Here is a 22,894-nt window from a genome sequence, read left to right as displayed (position 1 = left end):
TGCGTTGTGTGCTCCCCGCTTTAACCAATCAAAACATTCCATTTTAATTTCGTTACAAATAAAGGCCTTCACACATAAAATCGCGTAAGGACGTAAAACGTAAGCGTAAGAAACCCGACCAATCCCAATCAAGTATTGTGCTGTCCGTAACCCCAGTAGAAGAAAATACTCGATTGGAATTGATCGATTTTCTTACGCTTACGTTTTACGTCCTTACGGCATTTTATGTGTAAAGGCCTTAATGTAATAAAATGGGATGCTTTGATTGGTTCAGATTGATTAAAAGCTATGTGATAACCAATCGACTTGTAACTCTTCTGAAGGACAACATTTGCATATACGTTTCTCTGGCGAATAAATTCAAGAATCGAGCCCCAGAGGCCCTATTCTTGAAAAATATCGCATACGATATGTCATAAAGGCCGCAGGGGGAAGTGATCCGCGCAGTTCCTTGGGCCTAACGAACCTACGGCGGTTACGGGATCAACCCGAGTTCAAGACACCGCGGACATACACACACAATCATACATACGCACATACATATATACATTCCCTTTTGCCCGTTCTAGACTGGAGCATGATGGAAGATCCATCATGGACTGTAATCTGTATGTTATGTAAACTCGCCATTAATACTGTAAACGCGGCTTATGGTGCCCACGTAACCAACGGAGTTTAGTGAGGTTACGTGCCATGTTATGATTCTTATCGAGGCATTGGGTGCGTTCAGCCGATACTCTGCTAGCCTAGCAATCGTGAGCAGTCGCTCGTTTCCTCTCCTTTTAATCCATTGGGTCAAAGGAGAGGAAACGAGCGAAAACGAGCGACCGCTCACGATTGCTAGGCTAGCGGAGTATCGGCTGAACGCACCCAGTGTTTTATGTCTTAAGAGCCACCGCACAAGACTCTCGTATGGTCACGTAGCGTAACATAACGTGAGCCAACGCACAAGAAACGTATTGCATGGTTACGGCCGTTACGGCGTTATATGTGTCTTGTGCGTTGATGTACGTTACGTTACCATACGAGAGCTTGTGCGGAGGCGCTAACCGATACGTTTCTTGTGCGTTGACTCACGTTACGTTACGCTACGTGACCATACGAGAGTCTTGTGCGGTGGCTTTAAGTCTTTGTCTTATGTAACGCACAATACTGTACAGTATTGCGCGTTACATAAGACAAAGACTTAAGGCATAAAACATTGCCAAGACAGCCATTCTGCTTAGGGCCTTAGGGTTGGTTTATAATAGCCGTAACCGTTGATTTAAGCCGTAATCTTTAAGAAATTGACCAATCACAGTCGATTATTCTTCTCACATTCGACTGTGATTGGTCAATTTCTTAAAGATTACGGCTTAAATCAACGGTTACGGCTATCATAAATCAACCCTTGGACGTCTTAAGGTGGAAGCACATAAAATTACAGGAGCCATAAGCAGAAGGCAAAAGCCATATGGGCATGCGCTATGGTATCTGTAGAGCTCTATAAATACCATAGCGCATGCGCATATGGCTTCTGCCTTCTGATTATGGCTCCTGCAATTTTATGTGCTTCCACCTTTAGTCGATCGACATCAGCGTTCTGACTGGGTAGGCAATGTCTTGACAATTCGACCATCGGTTTTGGTCGGATTAATCGTCACGTTTCGATCATGGATTTTGGTCTTTTCTAAATTGATATGATCTTTGATACTTATGTATAAAGCATCTCATTTTTATTAAATTAAATTACGAAAAATATTATCTTAAGATTCGAACTTCCCTTATTCCGTGCTGCTTTTTTACTGCCATCACATTTGTTGTGAGCGCACAACGAATTAGAGATTAAGTATTGCACTTGGCAACTCCGAGTTGCATCTTATCGGAAATATGACCCTAGCGACGAAGACCGCTGACGCGAAGTCTGCACAAGTTTCGGGAATGACCAAATATGGTCATCCCAGACATCACCTGCCCGTTAGACCTTTGATCGCGGTATCAAAAATGCTGACAACTAAGGCAGTCGTCAGTTAACACCGAAACATCCCCGTCGCGTGTGTTCCCGCCACGAGTATTTGCTTGAAAGAAAAGAGCGAATTAGTGAAAGTGGTGAAATCAGCCCTGACGAAAGCACCCGGTAGCAGTCCGCTCGAGAGGAAGGAAGCACCTGGTAGCGGCCCGTTCCAGAAGAAGGAAGCACCCGGTAGCGGCTATCTACGACACCGGAGAAGGCGCCGACCTACCACAACGGTGACTCGCCGCGCCGGCTCCGCAGCCGAGCCACGCAGCGACGGTCAACGACCAGCGCAGTGACGAGCAACATGCTACTACTAATGTAAGTCGAAAAACATTTGTAACGCGTTTATTTGTAGGGCGTGATAAAGCGATAAATTTCAGAAGGCGAAATCACCCCATTCCGCCCCGTTCAAAACGCGTCGTTCCTTCACAGCGAACCAGCGCGGTGCGCGATTAAATATAGCTTGCGAAGTCCCGTACGTGTCGATAGACATACAAATAGCGAAGCGTTAGACCGCGTGCGACAAAATCTAGACTCGCAATTTACAGACGATAACACGTCGGAACTGCACCTAAACGTCCTTGTAGAGCGAGAATTTTCGTTCGGGAAAATAGACGCAAGTTTAGTGCGCGAACATAACGATAATAATAACACGAACAATAACGAAAACGACAGTGACGTTCTACGACTAGACCCCACAATTAGTTCCGGTGTATCGGATACCTCCGAGAGAGGAGAATTTTCGCTGACGTCGTACGACAACGACGTATTCGATCCGACCGAAAAGAATCATACCCCCCGGGTCAACAAAATGAGCTGCCGCGGCCATTGCGCCGCGCGAAGACATATAACACTCGCGCAGATCAACGGGGAAATAGAGCGACTCAGACCCGCGGCTAACAGGCGACCGTCCGAAACCCGACCAAAGTCGAGCCCCTGAGCCGACACGAGTAGAGCCGGGAGCACAGGACTCCGTGCTCAACGACGTCCTGAACGTGATGCGCGAAATGCAAGACCGCATGAACCGCGCAGAGGCCGCAGAATTCGACCGCTCTGTCAAACTTCTTCGCGCCATGCGGGATACCTATATAGGACCGCGTAAGCCGGGTAGAATCCGCCACTTACGATCGCCCCGACGCCCGAGATCGCCGCGTACGCAGCCAGGGTCAATTAGACGTCACATACGGGCGAACGCATAGCGACGTCCGTAATCAACCGGGACACCACCTCGGGTTCCTCAGCTTGAAGGAAGCCCGAAACATGATTCCCGAGATAAACGGAGAATCCCGTGAGCGCGTCCGCGAGTTTCTAAACGCGAGTACTTACCCGATGAAAAACATACAGTCCGCGGACGAATCATTACTCCTGGAGCCATGTTATGCACAAAATTTAAAGGAAAAGCCATGATAGACTTTGACACTCGCGATATCCATGATTTTGAACAGTTAAAACGCAAACTGGAAAAGGAAAATCTAGGAAAACGCAGTATGACCCACCTACAACTAGAGTTTAACTCCCTAAAGCAGAAACCGGGAGAAAATGCACAGGAATTCGGGAGGCGCGTAGAAAAGCTGGAGCGAGAACTGTACGAGGCAATGAAGGAAGGACAAGGGCACTCGCAAGAGCAGCAGAAGGCCATTCTCGACAGTAAAAAGGTGCAGGCCCTCCAAAATTACCAGATCGGGCTGTACGAGGACATTAAAATGGTAGTCAGAGCGCAAAGATACCAAACGCTACAGGAAGCAATAACCGGCGCCAGTGCGGAGGAAAAGGTAAAAGGCCCCTCCCCGCGGAACGGACACCCGACGCACAAAAATAAATTTAATACAGAAAACGCGCGTTATTCACGGACCGCGGAAATACAGTGCCACAAATGTGGAGAAACAGGCCATTACGGGCGAGATTGAGGGCGAGACTGCCATACGAGCCGATACGCAAACAAATATTCTCTCCCGAGAGCAGAAAAGCCCAGCGGAATAAATACCGTCGATAAGTATTGCAAATATTGTAAAAAGGAAGGGCATACTCGGGATGATTGTTGGCAGCTAAACGACCGACCCGAAAAAGGAGCGGATTCGCCAATCTAAATATAATACACGTGAAAGGAAACCGATAAATACAACAGAAAAGCGTCGAGGAAATAAGACACCGGAGCTGGACGATAAAACGTCATATAGCGATAGCAGCAGCAGCAGCGGCAGCGACAAAGAAGAGAAACAGAGAAAGCACGAGACGAGCCACGCGCGCGAGTATAAAGTTACTCAAGTGACGAGCAAAACTAATAAAAATTATTATCTCGACCTTGTCACTCTCCCGATGCGAGAAGCAACCAAGGAAAAACTAAATTTTTTACTTGATTCCGGAGCTGCCACCACCTTCATAAAGGTAGGAAAACTAAAAGATAAGACTAAAATATGAAAAAAGAAAATAGCGCTGACCGGCGTAACTGGACATCAATTATACACCCTCGGAAAAATACGAGCCACAATACTCGCAGGCAAGAAAGCAATACGGCATACGATGTACATAGTACGAGACGATTTCTCGATGGACTACGAAGGCATTCTAGAAATTGACTTTCTGAAAAAACATCGAGCCGTTCCCAACCACGCCGAAAATCGACTGAAAATCGGTACTGCGAAGTTTAAGCTCCAACCGTGTAAAACGCTAATTCTATTGCCCCGCGGTAAGACAATCCTACAAACGACAGCTACAGATCGAAATAAAAAAGGTATTGTAAAACGTGTAAAACCTAACTCTGGAATCTTTATCGGAAGTTGCACGGTAAAACCGATAGATTTTTTCTGTCCAAAAAGCGCAGTAAACATAACGGAGAAGTCCGTCGAAATAATCACGCCGCAGGAAAATTTAGTAGAGGCACCGGTGACTGACACGGACACACTCGGACATTACCTGCGACTGAAGAGCGAAAATCAATGCATAAACGACGCGAGAAATTACGTAAAAAACGCATGAAAATTTTAAATAAGAAAGAAAGAAAGGCGCTAGAGCAGAACTGCTACGATTTTTGCAATATACTTCATTTAGAAAACGATAAGCTAACGCGCATCACGACGGTGAAACCTGAGATCACGACGCGAGCTGATAGCGCGCCGGCGAACGCCCGTCTACCCGAGAAGCATAAAGGAAAAGTGAATAAAAAACCTGACGTTCCAAGAGAAATAAAATTACGCATTGTAATGTAATAGACTATCGAGAAACACAACGACATAAAACTATACAATAAAGATCAAACGAAAAACATTACGCGTCAACGCCAATCGTTGGAAAGCCTTTATCGAAAACTAGATAAAGAAAAGCAAAAGCATCGAAACGTAAAGCACTTATCAAATAAACGAAATTACACAAAACTTACCTTAATCACGAAGGGGAGCATTATGCTCCCGATCTGCCATCCGGGACAGCGGACAGCATACCCGCCGACAGCATACCCGCACAGCGGCCATAAACTGCGCGCCACTTGCCCGAACGGTGCCAATAGCCAGAGAGCGCAGGTACGAAACCAGGGGATCATCGTCAAAGAATCGTCCACGTCCGATCTCACGGATCTGACCCCGCCCGAACAAAATTCGAGCATCGGCCAAATTAGGCAAAGGTCGACCAATCCAAAGGTCGATCATCCGTACTCGCATCGCGAGAAAAATGGCACGATCCCGAACATGCACCGAAGGATCGGCAACCACCGGTTCCGGTACAACTAAAGCTGGGGGGGGTTTCCTCCTCCTCTTCGCCAGCCCGATTCTCTCTTGGGTCCACCACAGCAACCCGCACTGGCACCAAATCCAGAGGAGACATATTAACGAATTAAAAGACTTCACGAAGATTTCACCGGCGATATCAAAGTAGCAGTAAGCTGACAGCAGTGTCAGCAAAAGTAAAGGATAACGAGGCTCATCCTCTATCATCACCTCGCAACAGGAGCATCAGCCATACTACCGTACGAGTGACACAATTTATCAACAAGCCAGGTATCTATTTCGAAAGAATCGGACACCTGTAGCAAACTAAAGCAACGTGGAAATTAGCGATACGCAGAGACGTAACCGCATTAACCCTCAGTTACCTCACCTGGGCCCAAGACGTGTTTAAAAGTCGTGCCCTTTTTGAACGCGCAGTGGTAGAGACTCCGGACCCGTGGGATAAAAAAGTTTGAAGGTTCTAGCACTAGCCTGGCTACTTGCGAAAGTCAGTCCGGGATTATTTCATTTTAAGGGGGTCGCATGGCGAACGCGGTAGAGAGTAGACGTGTCGAGAAAGTTAGCTTACGATAGTAATAGGGTGTTATTAGTTGAGAGTGATAGAAGAGAGATTAGAGGGTACCCTAGAGGCGAAGTTAAACCAAAAAAAGAAATAATTAAGAAAAGTTTTACTGCCCCCCTTCGGAAGGGGGGTTACTTAGGCGGGAAACAAGCGCGAGGTTATGTTAGTAATAACAAGAACGAATTAATATCGGAAGAAATTAGGAATGATCCTACATTAAGTAACGTAAACATGGTTAAAAGAAGTGATAAAGCAGGCCAGAAAATGATGATGTCAAAGAAAGAAGACAAGATGACTGATAAAAACAAGGGGAAAAAGGACAAGACGGATACGAACGCGGGAAACACGGAGATACTCATGGAAACGGATCAGGAAGGTTCGAGAGACAAGGATGAGATGCAATTAGTAAACAATGTACTAACAAACGGAAGAGAAAGTGAAGAAGGAGAAAACAACGATGGAAGAGAGAGTGACAAAAGAGAAAACAACGGAAATTATACCTTCGGGGAAATAATATACGTCAACATCAAGGGTAAGCTTGTTAAAAAGGATCGTAATTTAAGAAAAAAAGAAATTGCCAAAGAATTGTCGAGTAAATATTTCGAACCAGGGTTAAAAGGTTATAAAATAGTATGCTGTAAACTTACTAGGGAAAAACACGTGCGCGAAGAAAGGACTGAATGAAGTGAAAATTCGAAGCTTGTTGCACGGCATTAGATGCATTCCAGATAACTTAGAGATGGATAGGTTTAATCTAGCTAGACTTAAATTTAAAAATGATGAAGAAGCAAATAGATGTATAGAAAGGTTAAATAAAGAGTACAAAGATAAATTACAAGTATATATAGATAATAGGTCGAGATACTGTAAAGGGGTAATCGCGGATTGGCCGTATAGTATAGAGGAGCTCTGGGAAAATTTAGTTAGAAAAGATAATATTTTACAACTAGAGGTCATGAAAAAAAGGATATATAATAGAGAGATGAAAAAAATAGAGATTAAGGAAACAGATAATATAATAATTACAATAAAGGGAAGCAAACTGCCGGAAAGATTTTCGATATTCGAGGGTTTTGGTAGCTTAAAGGTAAGACCCTATGTAGAATCAGTTAGTCAATGTTTCAGATGTTTTAAATATGGTCACTTCAAGAACAATTGCAAATCTAAGGACCTTTGTGGAAGATGCGGCAGCACGGCTCATGGTCCGTGCGATTTTGAATATAAATGTGTAAACTGTAAAGGAAAACATAGGGCAACGGATAGAAAATGCCCTATATATGTTAAGAACAAAGAAATAAAAATAGTAATGGCTAAAAAAAACGCAACATATACAGAAGCAATTAAAATAATAAATGGCCAAGATGCAGAGGAACAAGAGTATGATAAATATAACAGAAAGGCATGGCCTACAATAGACGAGAGACTAAGAAATAAGAACACAGTAAATAGAGAAAACAATAACTATGAGAACAACGAAAGAAGGACATACGCAAAAGCTGTAGCAAACGCAGGAACAACTAAACCAACAAATAAGGATGAATATTATAGTAGAACAATAAATAAAAATAAGGAGAATGAATACGACAGAAATAGGATAGCAAGAATAAAAGAAACAGAAATAAGCAGACTACCAATCTGGAAAGAGAGAAAGAAAGAAGATTATATAAAGAAAAATAACAATGAGGAACATAGGTGGGAAGTAGGAGAAGGAAACAATGAAAACAAACAAAACTATCAAAACATAAAAAGGGTACTAGAAGAAGAAGATTGGAAGAGATTTATCAGAGAGCAAATTCAAAAAATAGTTCAACATGAAGTGGAAAAAACAATAGGAATTAAAAATACATCCACAGAAGATATTACGGAGGAGGTCAATGCAGAAGGAGAAGCTGGTTATAACTACAATTCATCAAAAAGACAAAGAACTTAATAAACAATTATGAACAAGATAGAAAAACTTGAAATAGTACTATGGAATGCTAGAGGATATATAGGAAAAAAAGAAGAAGTGGATGAATATATTAAAAACACAGACATAACTATAATTACGGAATCTAAAGTAAAAGAACATGAAAAAATAAAAGTAAAAGGATATAATATAATTGGTGTAGACACAGCAGAGGTAACAGTGGTGGTATTCTAATATTTTGTAAAGAAAACATAAAAATAGAGGTAATAGAAGAATGGAATGATCTAGATGAAGACTTCGATATATGTGGAATTAGGATTAAACACGGAAGTACAAATATGAATATAATCGGGGTATACAGAAGACCGAATAAAAGTGTAAACCCAAGAGAATGGACAAAAATAACAAACTTTAATAGAAAAGGAATGGATACATTAATAATGGGTGATTTTAATGCAAAAAATATATTATGGAATTGCAATAACACAGAACCAAATGGTGAAGGATTACAGGAAAAATTTTTTAATGCAGGATTTTTATGCGTAAACACAGATACAATGTCTAGGCTAAATGATATAAATCAAAACCCTTCAAATTTGGATCTAATTTTTTCAGAAACAAATGTCATTGACAAGATTGAATATACTCAAGCAAAGGATACTTGGGGATCGGACCATTTTCCGATAAAAATAAAGATAGAAATTGAAGAAATTCCTTACATAAAGAAAACGAACAGAATAGCGAACAAAAAAACGTGTTAGAATGAATATAAAAATATATTGGAAAAAAAGGTAGACCAAATAAAAGAAGAAATTTTAGGAAAAGACTTACAAAATAAATATAGTACACTGATGAAATATATTATTGAAGTGGTAAAAGAAGCCTCAGGTAAAAAGGAGAAAGAGAACAACAACTCTAGAAGAAAGAGAAGAGGAAATCTAAATATTAACAGAAGAAATGTAAAGAAAAAAGAAAGAAAACAACATGCAATATGGTGGGACAAGGAATGCTTCGAAATAAAGCAGGATAGAAGGAAAAAAATGGAAGAATACCGAAAGATAGGAAACATTCATACTTATGTTGAGTATAAAAAAAGTAGAGCTATAATGAGAAAAACGATAAAACGAAAAAAGAGAGAGTTTCAAAAAATTTTGTAATGGACTAACAAAATATAGTAATATGTCATATGTGTGGAAAATGATGAGGATCTTTAAAAAAGGAAGAAATAAAGTAGAATGGAACAAATGGAAATTTGGTGAAAGAGAAGAATTAATTCTGAAGGACGAGAAGCAACCAAGGAAAAACTAAATTTTTTACTTGATTCCGGAGCTGCCACCACCTTCATAAAGGTAGGAAAACTAAAAGATAAGACTAAAATATGAAAAAAGAAAATAGCGCTGACCGGCGTAACTGGACATCAATTATACACCCTCGGAAAAATACGAGCCACAATATTCGCAGGCAAGAAAGCAATACGGCATACGATGTACGTAGTACGAGACGATTTCTCGATGGACTACGAAGGCATTCTAGAAATTGACTTTCTGAAAAAACATCGAGCCGTTCCCAACCACGCCGAAAATCGACTGAAAATCGGTACTGCGAAGTTTAAGCTCCAACCGTGTAAAACGCTAATTCTATTGCCCCGCGGTAAGACAATCCTACAAACGACAGCTACAGATCGAAATAAAAAAGGTATTGTAAAACGTGTAAAACCTAACTCTGGAATCTTTATCGGAAGTTGCACGGTAAAACCGATAGATTTTTTCTGTCCAAAAAGCGCAGTAAACATAACGGAGAAGTCCATCGAAATAATCACGCCGCAGGAAAATTTAGTAGAGGCACCGGTGACTGACACGGACACACTCGGACATTACCTGCGACTGAAGAGCGAAAATCAATGCATAAACGACGCGAGAAATTACGTAAAAAACGCATGAAAATTTTAAATAAGAAAGAAAGAAAGGCGCTAGAGCAGAACTGCTACGATTTTTGCAATATACTTCATTTAGAAAACGATAAGCTAACGCGCATCACGACGGTGAAACCTGAGATCACGACGCGAGCTGATAGCGCGCCGGCGAACGCCCGTCTACCCGAGAAGCATAAAGGAAAAGTGAATAAAAAACCTGACGTTCCAAGAGAAATAAAATTACGCATTGTAATGTAATAGACTATCGAGAAACACAACGACGTAAACTATACAATAAAGATCAAACGAAAAACATTACGCGTCAACGCCAATCGTTGGAAAGCCTTTATCGAAAACTAGATAAAGAAAAGCAAAAGCATCGAAACGTAAAGCACTTATCAAATAGACGAAATTACACAAAACTTACCTTAATCACGAAGGGGAGCATTATGCTCCCGATCTGCCATCCGGGACAGCGGACAGCATACCCGCCGACAGCATACCCGCACAGCGGCCACGAACTGCGCGCCACTTGCCCGAACGGTGCCAATAGCCAGAGAGCGCAGGTACGAAACCAGGGGATCATCGTCAAAGAATCATCCACGTCCGATCTCACGGATCTGACCCCGCCCGAACAAAATTCGAGCATCGGCCAAATTAGGCAAAGGTCGACCAATCCAAAGGTCGATCATCCGTACTCGCATCGCGAGAAAAATGGCACGATCTCGAACATGCACCGAAGGATCGGCAACCACCGGTTCCGGTACAACTAAAGCTGGGGGGGGGGGTTTCCTCCTCCTCTTCGCTAGCCCGATTCTCTCTTGGGTCCACCACGGCAACCCGCACTGGCACCAAATCCAGAGGAGATATATTAACGAATTAAAAGACTTCACGAAGATTTCACCGGCGATATCAAAGTAGCAGTAAGCTGACAGCAGTGTCAGCAAAAGTAAAGGATAACGAGGCTCATCCTCTATCATCACCTCGCAACAGGAGCATCAGCCATACTACCGTACGAGTGACACAATTTATCAACAAGCCAGGTATCTATTTCGAAAGAATCGGACACCTGTAGCAAACTAAAGCAACGTGGAAATTAGCGATACGCAGAGACGTAACCGCATTAACCCTCAGTTACCTCACCTGGGCCCAAGACGTGTTTAAAAGTCGTGCCCTTTTTGAACGCGCAGTGGTAGAGACTCCGGACCCGTGGGATAAAAAAGTTTGAAGGTTCTAGCACTAGCCTGGCTACTTGCGAAAGTCAGTCCGGACGAAGCAGCCGCGGCAGACAGTGAGAAGTGGGACGCTAGGGTCACTCAGACCCACGTGAGGTAATAGCGTGACAAAAACGATTTCTGTCAAAATACAAGTAAATAAGTAAATCTGGATAAAGTTCCGAAAACGGCCCCTCTCCGATTTCGATGAAACTTTGTGAAAAGCTTCGTCTTGGGTTAAAATAAAAGCTCTTAAAAGGAATTTTGGCGACTCCTATGATAAAGCCCTTTTTTAAGATAAAATGATAAAAAATATAAGAAGACTTTCATAATTTTATGAGCTAACCCACGTGGATCAGTGGAGTGCTTTAGACAGTAAAAAAGTAGGTACAGCGCAGCACCTTACTAATGTGGGTCAGTGGAGCGCTGTAGACAGTAAAAAAGTAGGTAAAGCGCGTCAACTAACCTACGTGGGTCAGTGGTTCGTCTTGAACAGTATAGAGTGCGTAAAGCTAACCCGCGTGGATCAGTGGCTCGCGTTGATCAGTACCGAGTGTGTAAAGCGCAGCATCTTACCCACGTGGGTCAGTGGTTCGCGTTGAACAGTATCGAGTGCGTAAAGCTAACCCACGTGGGTCAGTGGTTCGCCTTGAACAGTATCGAGTGCGTAAAACTAACCCGCGTGGATCAGTGGCTCGCGTTGAACAGTATCAAGTGCGTAAAGCGCGTCAACTAACTTATGTAGGTCATTGAAATCGGTGAGGTCGCCCTTAATCTAGACATTTACCATGTGTTTTTTATCTAAAGGGAACCTATTCACAAAGTTTCACCTAAATCGGAGCGCGGACATTTTCGGAAGAACAGCCCTATATTTTTTATCATTTTATCTTAAAAAATGGCTTTATCATAGGAGTCGCCAAAATTCTTTTTAAGGGCTTTCATTTTAACCCAAGACAAAGCTTTTCACAAAGTTTCATCGAAATCGGAGGGGGGCCGTTTTCGGAACTCCACCCGTAAATCTTATTAAAAACAGTGTATTTATGCAATATAATAATAGAAAAAATATTCTGTATTGTATAAAAAGTAAAATATTGGATTTTATTGGTTTACAGAATCAAATAATATCTAGTAGCTTACAATTAGCGTCAAGATATTAATTTAACGGCAGGTGCGACATTCTCAAGTAAACTTTAGTAAATATTTATAAAAGTTTTTTAACCGAAACTGGGGGATCTTATAGCGGAGGCCGAACTAGGTACGACGGGATAGCGCCATCATTTGAGCAGAACTAAAAATGTCGGTAATATCGACATTTCTAATCCATTTTCTAAATTACCATTCTATCTTATATGTGTGGATAATACATGACATGCACGTCGCACACATGCAATGTGTCGACGGCCTCGATAGCATGTGTGTGACAGATGACTCTCGTGCCGCACACAAGTGCGTGGCGTGTATACACTCATACACTCATGCTCATCCACTTGTGAATAACACGCAGAAGAGTGTGCCATATACGTTTGCGCAAGGGGACAGTTCCTCGTTTCTTTATATTATCTGCAAGAATATATATGATGGTTACTACAGTCTGCATCTTTGTAAAGCAAATCATATCTGACTTATAATTATAAATATATTAGAATATTTATTGCAAAATAAAATTTTCTCTTATTCCAGTCCTTTGGCAAAATTCTACAACGTATAGAAATATATAACAAATCGTTTAGCTCATATTATATCTTAACTAGATAGACTTATCAAACGTCGCGAAATATGTAAGAGAAATAATTTAAGACTTGAAAGTTATTGGAATTACTCTATTTTTTAATTTAAATATTTTAATTTAAATAGATTTATTTATTTATTTTGTAACGGCCTGACTTTATCGAACGCGGACGAGTTTACGGGATCGGGAGTTCGATGACAGGCCCAGAAACAGTAATCAATTTGCCATGTAAATATGCACTTTATTCGAATATTCAAAACTATACTATAGACTATCATATACAGTACTCGGGATTCGGTATTACACACGAACTGAACGCGGGAAATTACCGTGGTCGGTAGTGCCGGAGCACGCGACGCGGTATACGAAATCTCGGGACTCGAGTCTTTGCCTCGAGGTGCGGTACGCAAGGGAGGGATAACGCAGCGCGGTATTTTACAGAACGGAGTTTGTTGCGGTATGCAGGGCTACGATGAGGCGTAACGCGGTATATTACATAGTGAACCGAATTGATACATATATTTAATACATACAAGAAAGATATACGCCGATAACGGAACGCGGTATATTACATACGGAACGCGGCTACGGGTAGACGCTAATGGAACGCGGTATATTACATAGTGAACCGAATTGATACATATATTTAATACATACAAGATATACGCCGATAACGGAACGCGGTATATTACATACGGAACGCGGGACGTGACATACGGAGCGCGGTATATTACATGCGGAACGTGGCTACAGCTATCAGAACGCTGTATGCGATGCACGGGTAAGCTAGCGCGGTAGGTTGTACCGGAGGATGGCAGAATCCCGGGATCACGGTTGTGAGAACTCTCGCGGCGAGGCCGAGCACGCTCGACCCCGCGGTACCGTGGTCGTCGGGGAAATCAGGGAGTTCGGGAACACTGTGAGAACCCTCAGTCGAGAACCAGAACTCTGGACCTCGTTGTACGTGTTGCCCTAGGATTCGGAAGGTATCGAGAGGTAGCTTCGTCAGGAGAGTCGAGATGAAGACGAAGTGTGTTTCTCGTCGAGCGCGCCGGCTTTTTATACCGCGCGTCGCGATGAGCGTGGCAGGAGGGAGGCCGATCGTCAGGCGACGGTGCGGTGGTGGGAGCGGCGCGATCCCGCGTGTTCGCTTCGGCGGGGATCGGCTCGCTTCGGCGCTCGTCGACGTCGTGCGGGAGGGCACCGGTGCGGCGGATTTCCCGCGCACACGGTGCGTTTCAAGTACTTAAAAAGATGTGGGCGCACCGCGCCCTGTGCTCGCCCGACGGGGAATCGGTCGGGCGGCTCCCGGAGGGTGGTAGCCGGGGACGATGCTTTGTCATAAGGGGTGCATCGTTACAATTTAATTATTTATTTATCTATTTATTTATTTATTTATTTAAATTAAAATATCGTATAAAGTATACGTTATTTAAGATGTCTTGTTCCTACCTGTTCCTACCTGTTATCAGATGTTACGCTGTAAGATGCTTTTGTTGTGTATACACACCTTGTATGTGCTCTTTTGACAGCTGTCTTTAACCTCTCACTACAGCTCACTGCTGGTCACGGCAGCTCCCTAGACGCAGTGGCTCGCAGTATTCGTATGTATTTGACCGGAAATGAATGTCCGGGAAAGAATCTACCATATGAAATCGTTTGTATTTCGTATGAAGACTTTTGAAGTGCAATTGAAAAGGTTTGTGAGTCATTCGTTTAATTGTAAGTAATTAATTATTTTTACACCATGCATTTAGCCGAAATAGATAAATTAATAAAAGTTTTTATACGGAATCGTTTGTATTTCGTATGAAGAGTTATGAAGTGTGATTAAAAAGGTTTGTGAGTCATCCAGATAATTTTAATTAAATATTTATAAACTCGGTAATTAGCCGAAATATAGATTTTTAGTTATTCATGTTAAAAGAAGAAGGCGCTAGTGTTCCCGAAGATCCGTCTGCAATCAGAATTAATATAAACCCCCTTGCACAATAGGCGATAGCGATAGCGATAGCGATAGCGATAGCGACAACGACAAGGTGCCGACAAAGCTATACCTTTGTCGGCAACCTTGTCGTTGTCGCTATCGCTATCGCTATCGCCTATTGTGCAAGGGGTTTAAACATTTTAAAAATTATTTTATAGTGAAATAAATAAATATACAGACTAATAAGCCTGTAATTATAAACGATAGTTGCTAATTAAGTTTGTGACTCATAATTCCGTCTTGCAGAGGACCTCCGTAACGAGATCAAAGATGTACCAGCTGTGCAGGGTGAAGAGGTTATCTCAAACGCCCTGCCACAGCCCAATTGAGCGACTCAAATGTCATTACCGCTGAGAAGTACTTCTTGCCATTTGAATCAGTATGTCAGAGCTAGTCACTACGGATTGTGGTGACACAGCACTGGACTGCCTGCAGAAGTTAATCGCATATAGCCATCTCACTAACAATGTGTCTGATTCAACGGAGCCTAACAAGCTGCTGATTGTGCGCATTGTCGAGACAATCTGCGGTTGCTTCACCGGTCCACAGATCAATGAGGGTGTGCAGCTGCAGATTATTAAAGCTCTGCTGACTGTAATGACAAGCCAGCATGTGGAGGTACACGAGAGTAAGGTACTGTTATTAAACAATTCGTACTGTTTACAACGTTTACTTGGCGTCGCGCAACCTGGTGAATCAAACAACAGCCCGTGCGACTCTCACGCAGATGATCAACGTGATCTTCGCGTGAATGGAGACTCAGGCGGAGGAAGAGATCGTGAGACTTGATGGGGAACATCAGCAGGAGGGTTTTGTCATAGCAAACGGCGAAGGGGGTTTTATCAGTTACATTCCTCGGATGAGGAAATAAGGTGCCTTGTACCCTAAGGTAATTAGCACAAGCGATGTAGACCCAGTCATTCCTTCATACTACCACCGATACACACTTCCATCCTACGGCCCCACTACTGACGCGTGGCGCCTCCATCTTTCACTCTCGAACTCGCGATTCAATATATCGAAGCCCGCCAATACATGTTCAAATAACCTTACCAACTTTCTTAAAGAATTTAAAAATTATATAGAGAACATCCCATTGTTTTGATTTGATAATACGCATTAGATCAATATTCTCCAAATAATTTACTTCTCTCAGTTCTTTGTCCATATCAATTCTATAGTCATCGTATTTATGACATGTCAATAACACATGGTACAAATCTTTTCTCTCGTAGCCGCAGTCACATCTTTCATGTTCAATATATCCTTTTCTCTTCAATGAGGAACTCAGATTAAAATGATTCGCTCTTAGTCGATTAAACAAAGTCACGAAATATCTTTCCGCATTAATTTTCTGGAACCACGGTTTAGTGGCAAGACCATCATAGAAATATTCAAAATAAAAAACTCCCTTGTGCGCCGAATCGCGGACGATCGACGCCTGTGTGGCCTCCCAAGACTCCCTCCTATCGTGTCTCCTAAAATCGCCCACCGGCACCTCGATTGATAGATCAGACTCCTCCAAAGAGGCCTCCTTCGCGAGAGCGTCCGCCTGCTCGTTGCCCGCGATGCCCACATGCGCTGGGATCCACACCAATATTATTCTTTTATCAAAAATAGTCTCAAGGTCATAGATATATCGTCTAGCCTCCGTAACATATCGGTTTTTATGTACATTAATGTGATTATTATGGATAGCTTGCAGAGCCGACTTGCAATCAGACATTATGATAATGTTTCTCTTTCTATGTAAATGTTGTTGAGTCATAAGTTGGAGAGCAGATTTGATAGCAAACACCTCCGCCGTATATGAAGAACAAACTCCTGGAAGACTCATTTTATATGCAATGTCTTGGTCTGCTATAACCATACTAGCACCGGTAGAGCGACATGACTCATCATAAGAGCCGTCAGTGTAGACTATTTCCGAAGCTGTATCTAAGTCATGTCTCTCGATGATCTTATGAATGAGTACCTCATCCGAGCACCGCTCACGTTTCCTCGTCTCGCCGGTCACCAGATCCACACACGGTTCGAAAGTATGTGCCATATATGAGCCTTGGAAGACTTCAAACTGTCTACCCAGTCCAATGCCAGTTCTAAATTTTAGTTTCTTCCAAATTTCTGATAACATAGAGAATTTATAAGTCGGCTGACGAAAACGACAATAACTTTCTCGGTCCAATACACGTTGCAATTTGTCGCACAGGCCATTATTATTATAGGCAATGGCCCCGGTAACAAAGTTACTGCCCAACATAATCGCCCTGTCCCTAAGGAGCATTACCTTAGCCTCAGCTATCAAGACGTTATTGGGGGTACTGTTCCTGTATCCCAAGGCAGTCCGAATGCCCATATATTGTGTTCTCTCCAACTTAATCTGGGAAGCGGAATCCCTAGGAAAGTAGATGAAGACTCCATAATCAGTAATAGATCTCACTAAGCTTTTATAGAGCATGAGTGCCGTATTGACCTCCATGCCCTTAGACACCCTGCACAAGTATCTCATAACAGAATTAGCTCGGTTGACCTTTCCTCTAACCTCCTGGACTTGTCGGTGAAATTTAAGGCAATTATCTAACCAAATGCCAAGAAATTTAGCGCCGTCACTATTGCATACCTTGCATCCCTGAATGTTGATAAACATATTTTTGTCAACAAAACCATTCCTGTTAAATTCAACCAGGACAGTTTTCTTAGGTTCCAAATCCAGACCAATCCGTCCCAAAGTCACAGCAATGATGTTAACTGCTTGTTCAAGCAGGAGACGATTGCGCTGGCGATCATGTCCCGAGACATACAATCCAATGTCGTCCGCGAACTCCACCATCTCGACTCCTTCCGGAAGAGCGTCGCGAAGAATCCGAGTGAAGAGCGAATATAAAGCCAGACTAAGCACAGCGCCTTGCGGGAGGCCCCTGAATACAAAGCGATCTATGTACTTACCAGAGTTAACAATAAATCTAACTTTTCTTCGGTATAGCCAACTTCGGACGAACTTGACTATGCCCGCAGGACAGCCAAGCGCCATCAACCCATCCAGCATAATACGAAACTCCACACTGTCGTATGCTGAAGAGACATCGAGGAAGGCAGCCAAGGTGTATTCCCTCGCACTCAAAGCGGCTCGGATGTCCGATGTAATTCTCGCCAAATTATCAGCGCAAGACTTCCCCCTTCTAAAACCACTCTGAGACAAACTGAATTTTTCTTCTTTCTCTGCCCACCAAATCAATCTTTCATTAATCATACGCTCCATGAGCTTGCCGACGCATGATGACAGCGATATTGGACGCACTTTCTCTTTACCAACTTTATCAATAAAAATTACTTGATAACAGGACCAGTCCGTGGGGAGGACGCCAGTAGACCATACAGTATTATATAATTCCAAGAGACAAGCCCTACCCGAATCAGGGAGAAGCCTGAGCATCTGATACTCCACACCGTCCATACCAGGAGCAGAGTCCCTCTTGACCATTCTAATTGCTCTATCCAATTCCGATCGTAAAAATGGTGCATCAAGCTCTTCATCCGTACATGAGAATTCCGGCTCAGCTAAAGGGTTATTGCCCACATATGGTGGGGCAAGACCATCTATAGTTTTCCTGATCTCCGATTCTCTATCCTTGGTTTGCCATTTGTTCCACTCTATGTTTTTACGGGCATTTTTCAAAATGCGCATAGTACTCCAGACATATGAGAGGCTCGTAAATCTATTAATGCTCTTACAGAAACTTTCAAAGTTTTCCTTTTTCGCCTGATTAAGAATTTTCTTGGTAATAGCACAATGACGTTTATAGTTGGTCCATGTTTGGATGTTTCTGAGTCTCTTAAATTCAATGAAGGCTTGCCTTCTATCTCGAACAGCAGCGTCACAATCCGAATTCCACCACCTGTGAGATCTTTTTAGTTTCCGTGGGTCACTCGGGACAGGGCGAACAGAATCCCCGCGTCTGCCAGAAGCTCGATGAACAGCCGTCTTTAGGGTAACAATAAAATCCTGATAATACTTTTCAAAATCCTCCTTGAACAGAGGCAGAGCAGGCAAAAGTGAGCAGTCGATCTCCTTCTCAATAATTTCCTGGTACTGTGACCAATCCGTCTTCTTAGAAGATGTTTTATTTGATAATTTTCTATAAATCCGTGTAGTGACATCAAGGGAAAAGCTGATAGGGACATGATCACTGTCATAAGATTCTCCCAATTGTTGATAGTCAATGTTGCCAGCAACATTGCCAGAAGCAAAAAAAAGATCAATATTGGAGTCCCTCTGTCCGCTGCAACCAATACGAGATTTAGTGTCCACATTAATGCATATCAAACCTTCGTTAGCCATAATATCATGCAATATCTCTCCATTATTATTTGTTGATTCACAATTCCATGCAGTGTTGTGGGCATTGAAATCGCCAAGGATAATAGTATCACTTGGATTACCATTAACAGAGTTGAAAACTGCATTAAGATCTCGTGCACCAATCCCAGCTCTAGGGTGTCTATAGACCGCAACAATATTGATGTTATTGGCAAGATTCGAAGTTTTGATGCCAACCATATCATACATTGCAGGGGAAGTCCCAGCAATCGGCAGTACATCAAACGAAATGTGCGAACGAACAGAAATAGAGACTCCACCACTTCCAAGTAAATTCCTGTTCTGACATGATCTAAATCCAGGAAAATATATCGAGCTACGACCGGAGCACCGAGTCTCTGTCAGAACAATAATATTATAATCCATTGACAATTTCGATAATTCATTTTTATGACATTTATAGCCTCTGCAGTTCCAAAGAAGTAATTTGAATTTTTAAGCCGAATTAGGGCGATATTTATCTTTATTCCTACTATACTTTGACGATTCTCTATACTCCATCTCCTCATTACTCTGGATATTATCAGGATGCAGGGGAAAACCCCCATCCTGTTCATCTTGCGCTTCCGACGAAGCTAGGGCGCGAATTAACTTAATCCGAGCTCCCGGAACCCTTCGCAGAAGCAGTAAAATACTCTCAATGGTCTCTGAGATTCGGTGATCCTCCTGATGTCCCATTCTCATATGGTTGTCCTTGGAAAGAGTCTCACTCCCCGCCCGACAACTCGCGGTGAACATAATACCTCTTTTTTCCCTGGTGATTTCGCCGGAACGAAGATCAAAAGATTTATAAAAATTACGCGGAGCTTCATATGTTGCCCTCCGTTTGTCCTTAGCTGAATAATGCAGGGGATGATCCCCTTTGTCTCTCTGTGCTGAAGTAGTAGGCCCAGTTGGAACACGTGAATCAGCCCGTAGGGCCTCAGAATAAGAAATGGGTCCAGCCGACGATGGAAGATTTGGCCAGGATGTTGGATTAATAAGCTTATTTTGATATTCAGGTGAAGAATCTGAAGCTTCTCCCTCCACAATCCGTTTCGCACTATGAAAAGAAATGTTTCTATATGAGCCATAACGATGTTAATGTTTTTGGTTTTTTCAAACTGAGGGCAGCCTCTAAACGTGGACTTATGACAGCCCCCGCAATTGTAACATCGTTGTTCCCTCTCACATCGACCATGGGCTTTATCTCCACAAATTATGCAGCGCGTTTCACTTTTGCAGTTTAGTTTAGTGTGACCAAATCTAAAACAATTAAAGCCCCACACAGCAAAACTTGTTTCAGAAAGCTTTCCGAAAGATAACTTGGAAATTAATATTGAAATGTATAATTGAAATCATTCAGAAATATTTCTGAAACGTTTTATGAAAATCATATATCACTGAAAGCTTTCCAAAAGATAACTTGGCAATTAATATTAAAATGTAACATTAAAATCATTCAGAAGTATTTCTGAAACGTTTCATCGAAATCATTTATGACCCTTTTCACTGAAATATTTCTGAAATAATACGAAACATTTTAGAAAAATATTTTGTACGTAATGTCTAAAATACATATCATTGAAAGCTTTCCGAAAGATAACTCGGACAATAATATTGAAACGTAACATTGAAATTATTCAAAAGTATTCTGAAACGTTTCATCGAAATCATTTATAACCCTTTTCACTGAAATATTACGAAGCATTTCAGAGAAATATGCAACGACGCCGCTAGGCGGCGCATAATAGTAAGACTAACTCGCAAGTAAATTTCAGTTGGGATCTAATATAAGCAGGCCTTCGGCGAAGCAAAATCATGACTATGATCAAGAATATGTTTTACGAAGGACAGGAAATTGTTCCGGATGATCCTATACAGGGTGATCCGAAACAATTTGATATGAGAAAAAGTATCTGAAATATTTCCCGTATATTTTTGAAACATTTCAAAGATATTTCTAAAGCATTTCAGAGATATTTATTAGGCATTTCAGAGGTATTTCTTAAGCATTTCAGAATTATTTCAGAAATATTTCTGAGATTTCAGAAACATTTCTGAAATCTCAGCTTGGCGGACATTTTAGCTTTCTGAAACATATCTGAAACATGTCTAAAATGTTTTTTTGAAAGGTTTCATATTTCATTGACAGTTTTTTGAAAGCTTTCTGAAATATTTCGATGCTGTGTGGGGCATTGGCGGACCTGAGGAACATATCGACGGACCCTGAGGACGATACCTTTATCGAAAATTGTTAAATTACGAATGTTCTTATCCTTAAATGTCACTATGATATTGTCCGTGGCTACTAACGAAGTCTTACTACTCAACGGATCCCACTTCCTACGGTACATGCGCTCCATACTCAAAATTTTAGATTTATCCTGTATACTCGACCATAATTCCGGGATTGACGAAGGCCAATCCGAGATGACTCCTTTGCTAACAACGAAGCGTTGTTCCAAGTTGGCCTTGAGCTTCACTGGATCTCCGAGAACATCAATCGTATCGAGTGCGTGATTGGCGTCTCTAAAATCCTTATATTCAGCCTCCGCTGAAAAGTGGCTAATCATAGTAACAGTCAGTGGGCAGATCCGAAGCTCATTCAAAATCATCCAAATCTTAATTTCATTTTTACCCCTTCTAATCGTGGTCTGATCAGGAGAGAGACGTAAAATAATACTGGCTTTACCACTGAAATCATCTGCATATCTAGTAAACTTCCGAATTTCCGATGAATCATTGTCAGAAAAGTCACGAGCCTTTAAGGTAGTTCCACTAACAACAAATGCCTCCTTAATAATACTGGCAGAAGTGTTTACATATTTTACAATGGCTTGAGCATCAGGTACACTGTTGATTGCCACGCCAGAATCACGTGATTCACCGGCATTCCCATCACAGCCTAAATGTACGGACGGTAAGGGGGGATCATTAACACTAATATCACCAAAATTACTATACGGATCCTGATTTAATTCCTGAGATTCCTCATCGTCAATCACTTCCATCTCCATATCATTACGAGACGCACGTGTCTCCGTGTCGATATTGCGTCGTCTTAAAATTTCTTCCTCTCTTAACCTCTTGGAGGCAGGGTTTCCTCGATATTTCACCTCATGCCAGGTCCCCCCTGAAGAAACGCTCATTGCAAACGCATCGAAAGTCTTCTCGTTCAAACACGTTTTTTGTCTTTTGTTGGAAACAGACTGTGTTTCTTCACCCGATAGGGCCTCGTCTTGCACCGACCGCGTGTCGTTTGCCGAGTCCGATTCCATACGAAGGCTTATTTGTTAGCCCAATTATATCGCTCCCCCTCCGAGGGGGGAGCAGTAAAAAGGGATTTATTTAAACAGAGCCCACCCGAATGTATAAATTAAACCTCCACAACTAAGCACCCGTAACTTGATCCAAATACGTGAGGTTAAATACTACAAATAAGAGCACCGACTAACACGTCCGACTCGTATGACGGCTCGAGCCGAACTCCAGCAAACGGCGAAACT

General features: G+C 42.2%; 1 protein-coding gene and 1 pseudogene across 1 annotated transcript; one reads left to right on the top strand and one right to left on the bottom strand.

Annotated features, from left to right (window-relative positions):
- Nucleotides 1-6,508: 6,508 nt before the first annotated feature.
- On the top strand, nt 6,509-22,722 carry LOC139821420 (uncharacterized; annotated as a pseudogene).
- On the bottom strand, nt 20,087-22,518 carry LOC139821419 (uncharacterized). Its single transcript, XM_071792420.1, has 2 exons — nt 21,530-22,518; nt 20,087-20,722 (listed from the first exon to the last, which is right to left on the bottom strand). The coding sequence occupies exons 1-2, from the start codon at nt 22,403-22,405 to the stop codon at nt 20,087-20,089; spliced, it is 1,512 nt and encodes a 503-aa protein (XP_071648521.1). The 5' UTR covers nt 22,406-22,518.
- Nucleotides 22,723-22,894: the final 172 nt, after the last annotated feature.

The sequence above is a fragment of the Temnothorax longispinosus genome, chromosome 11 (assembly GCF_030848805.1).
Source record: "Temnothorax longispinosus isolate EJ_2023e chromosome 11, Tlon_JGU_v1, whole genome shotgun sequence".
Classification (NCBI taxonomy): domain Eukaryota; kingdom Metazoa; phylum Arthropoda; class Insecta; order Hymenoptera; family Formicidae; genus Temnothorax; species Temnothorax longispinosus.
The sequence above is the reverse complement of the archived record's forward strand: the minus strand, read 5'-3'. Positions and strand labels throughout refer to the sequence as shown.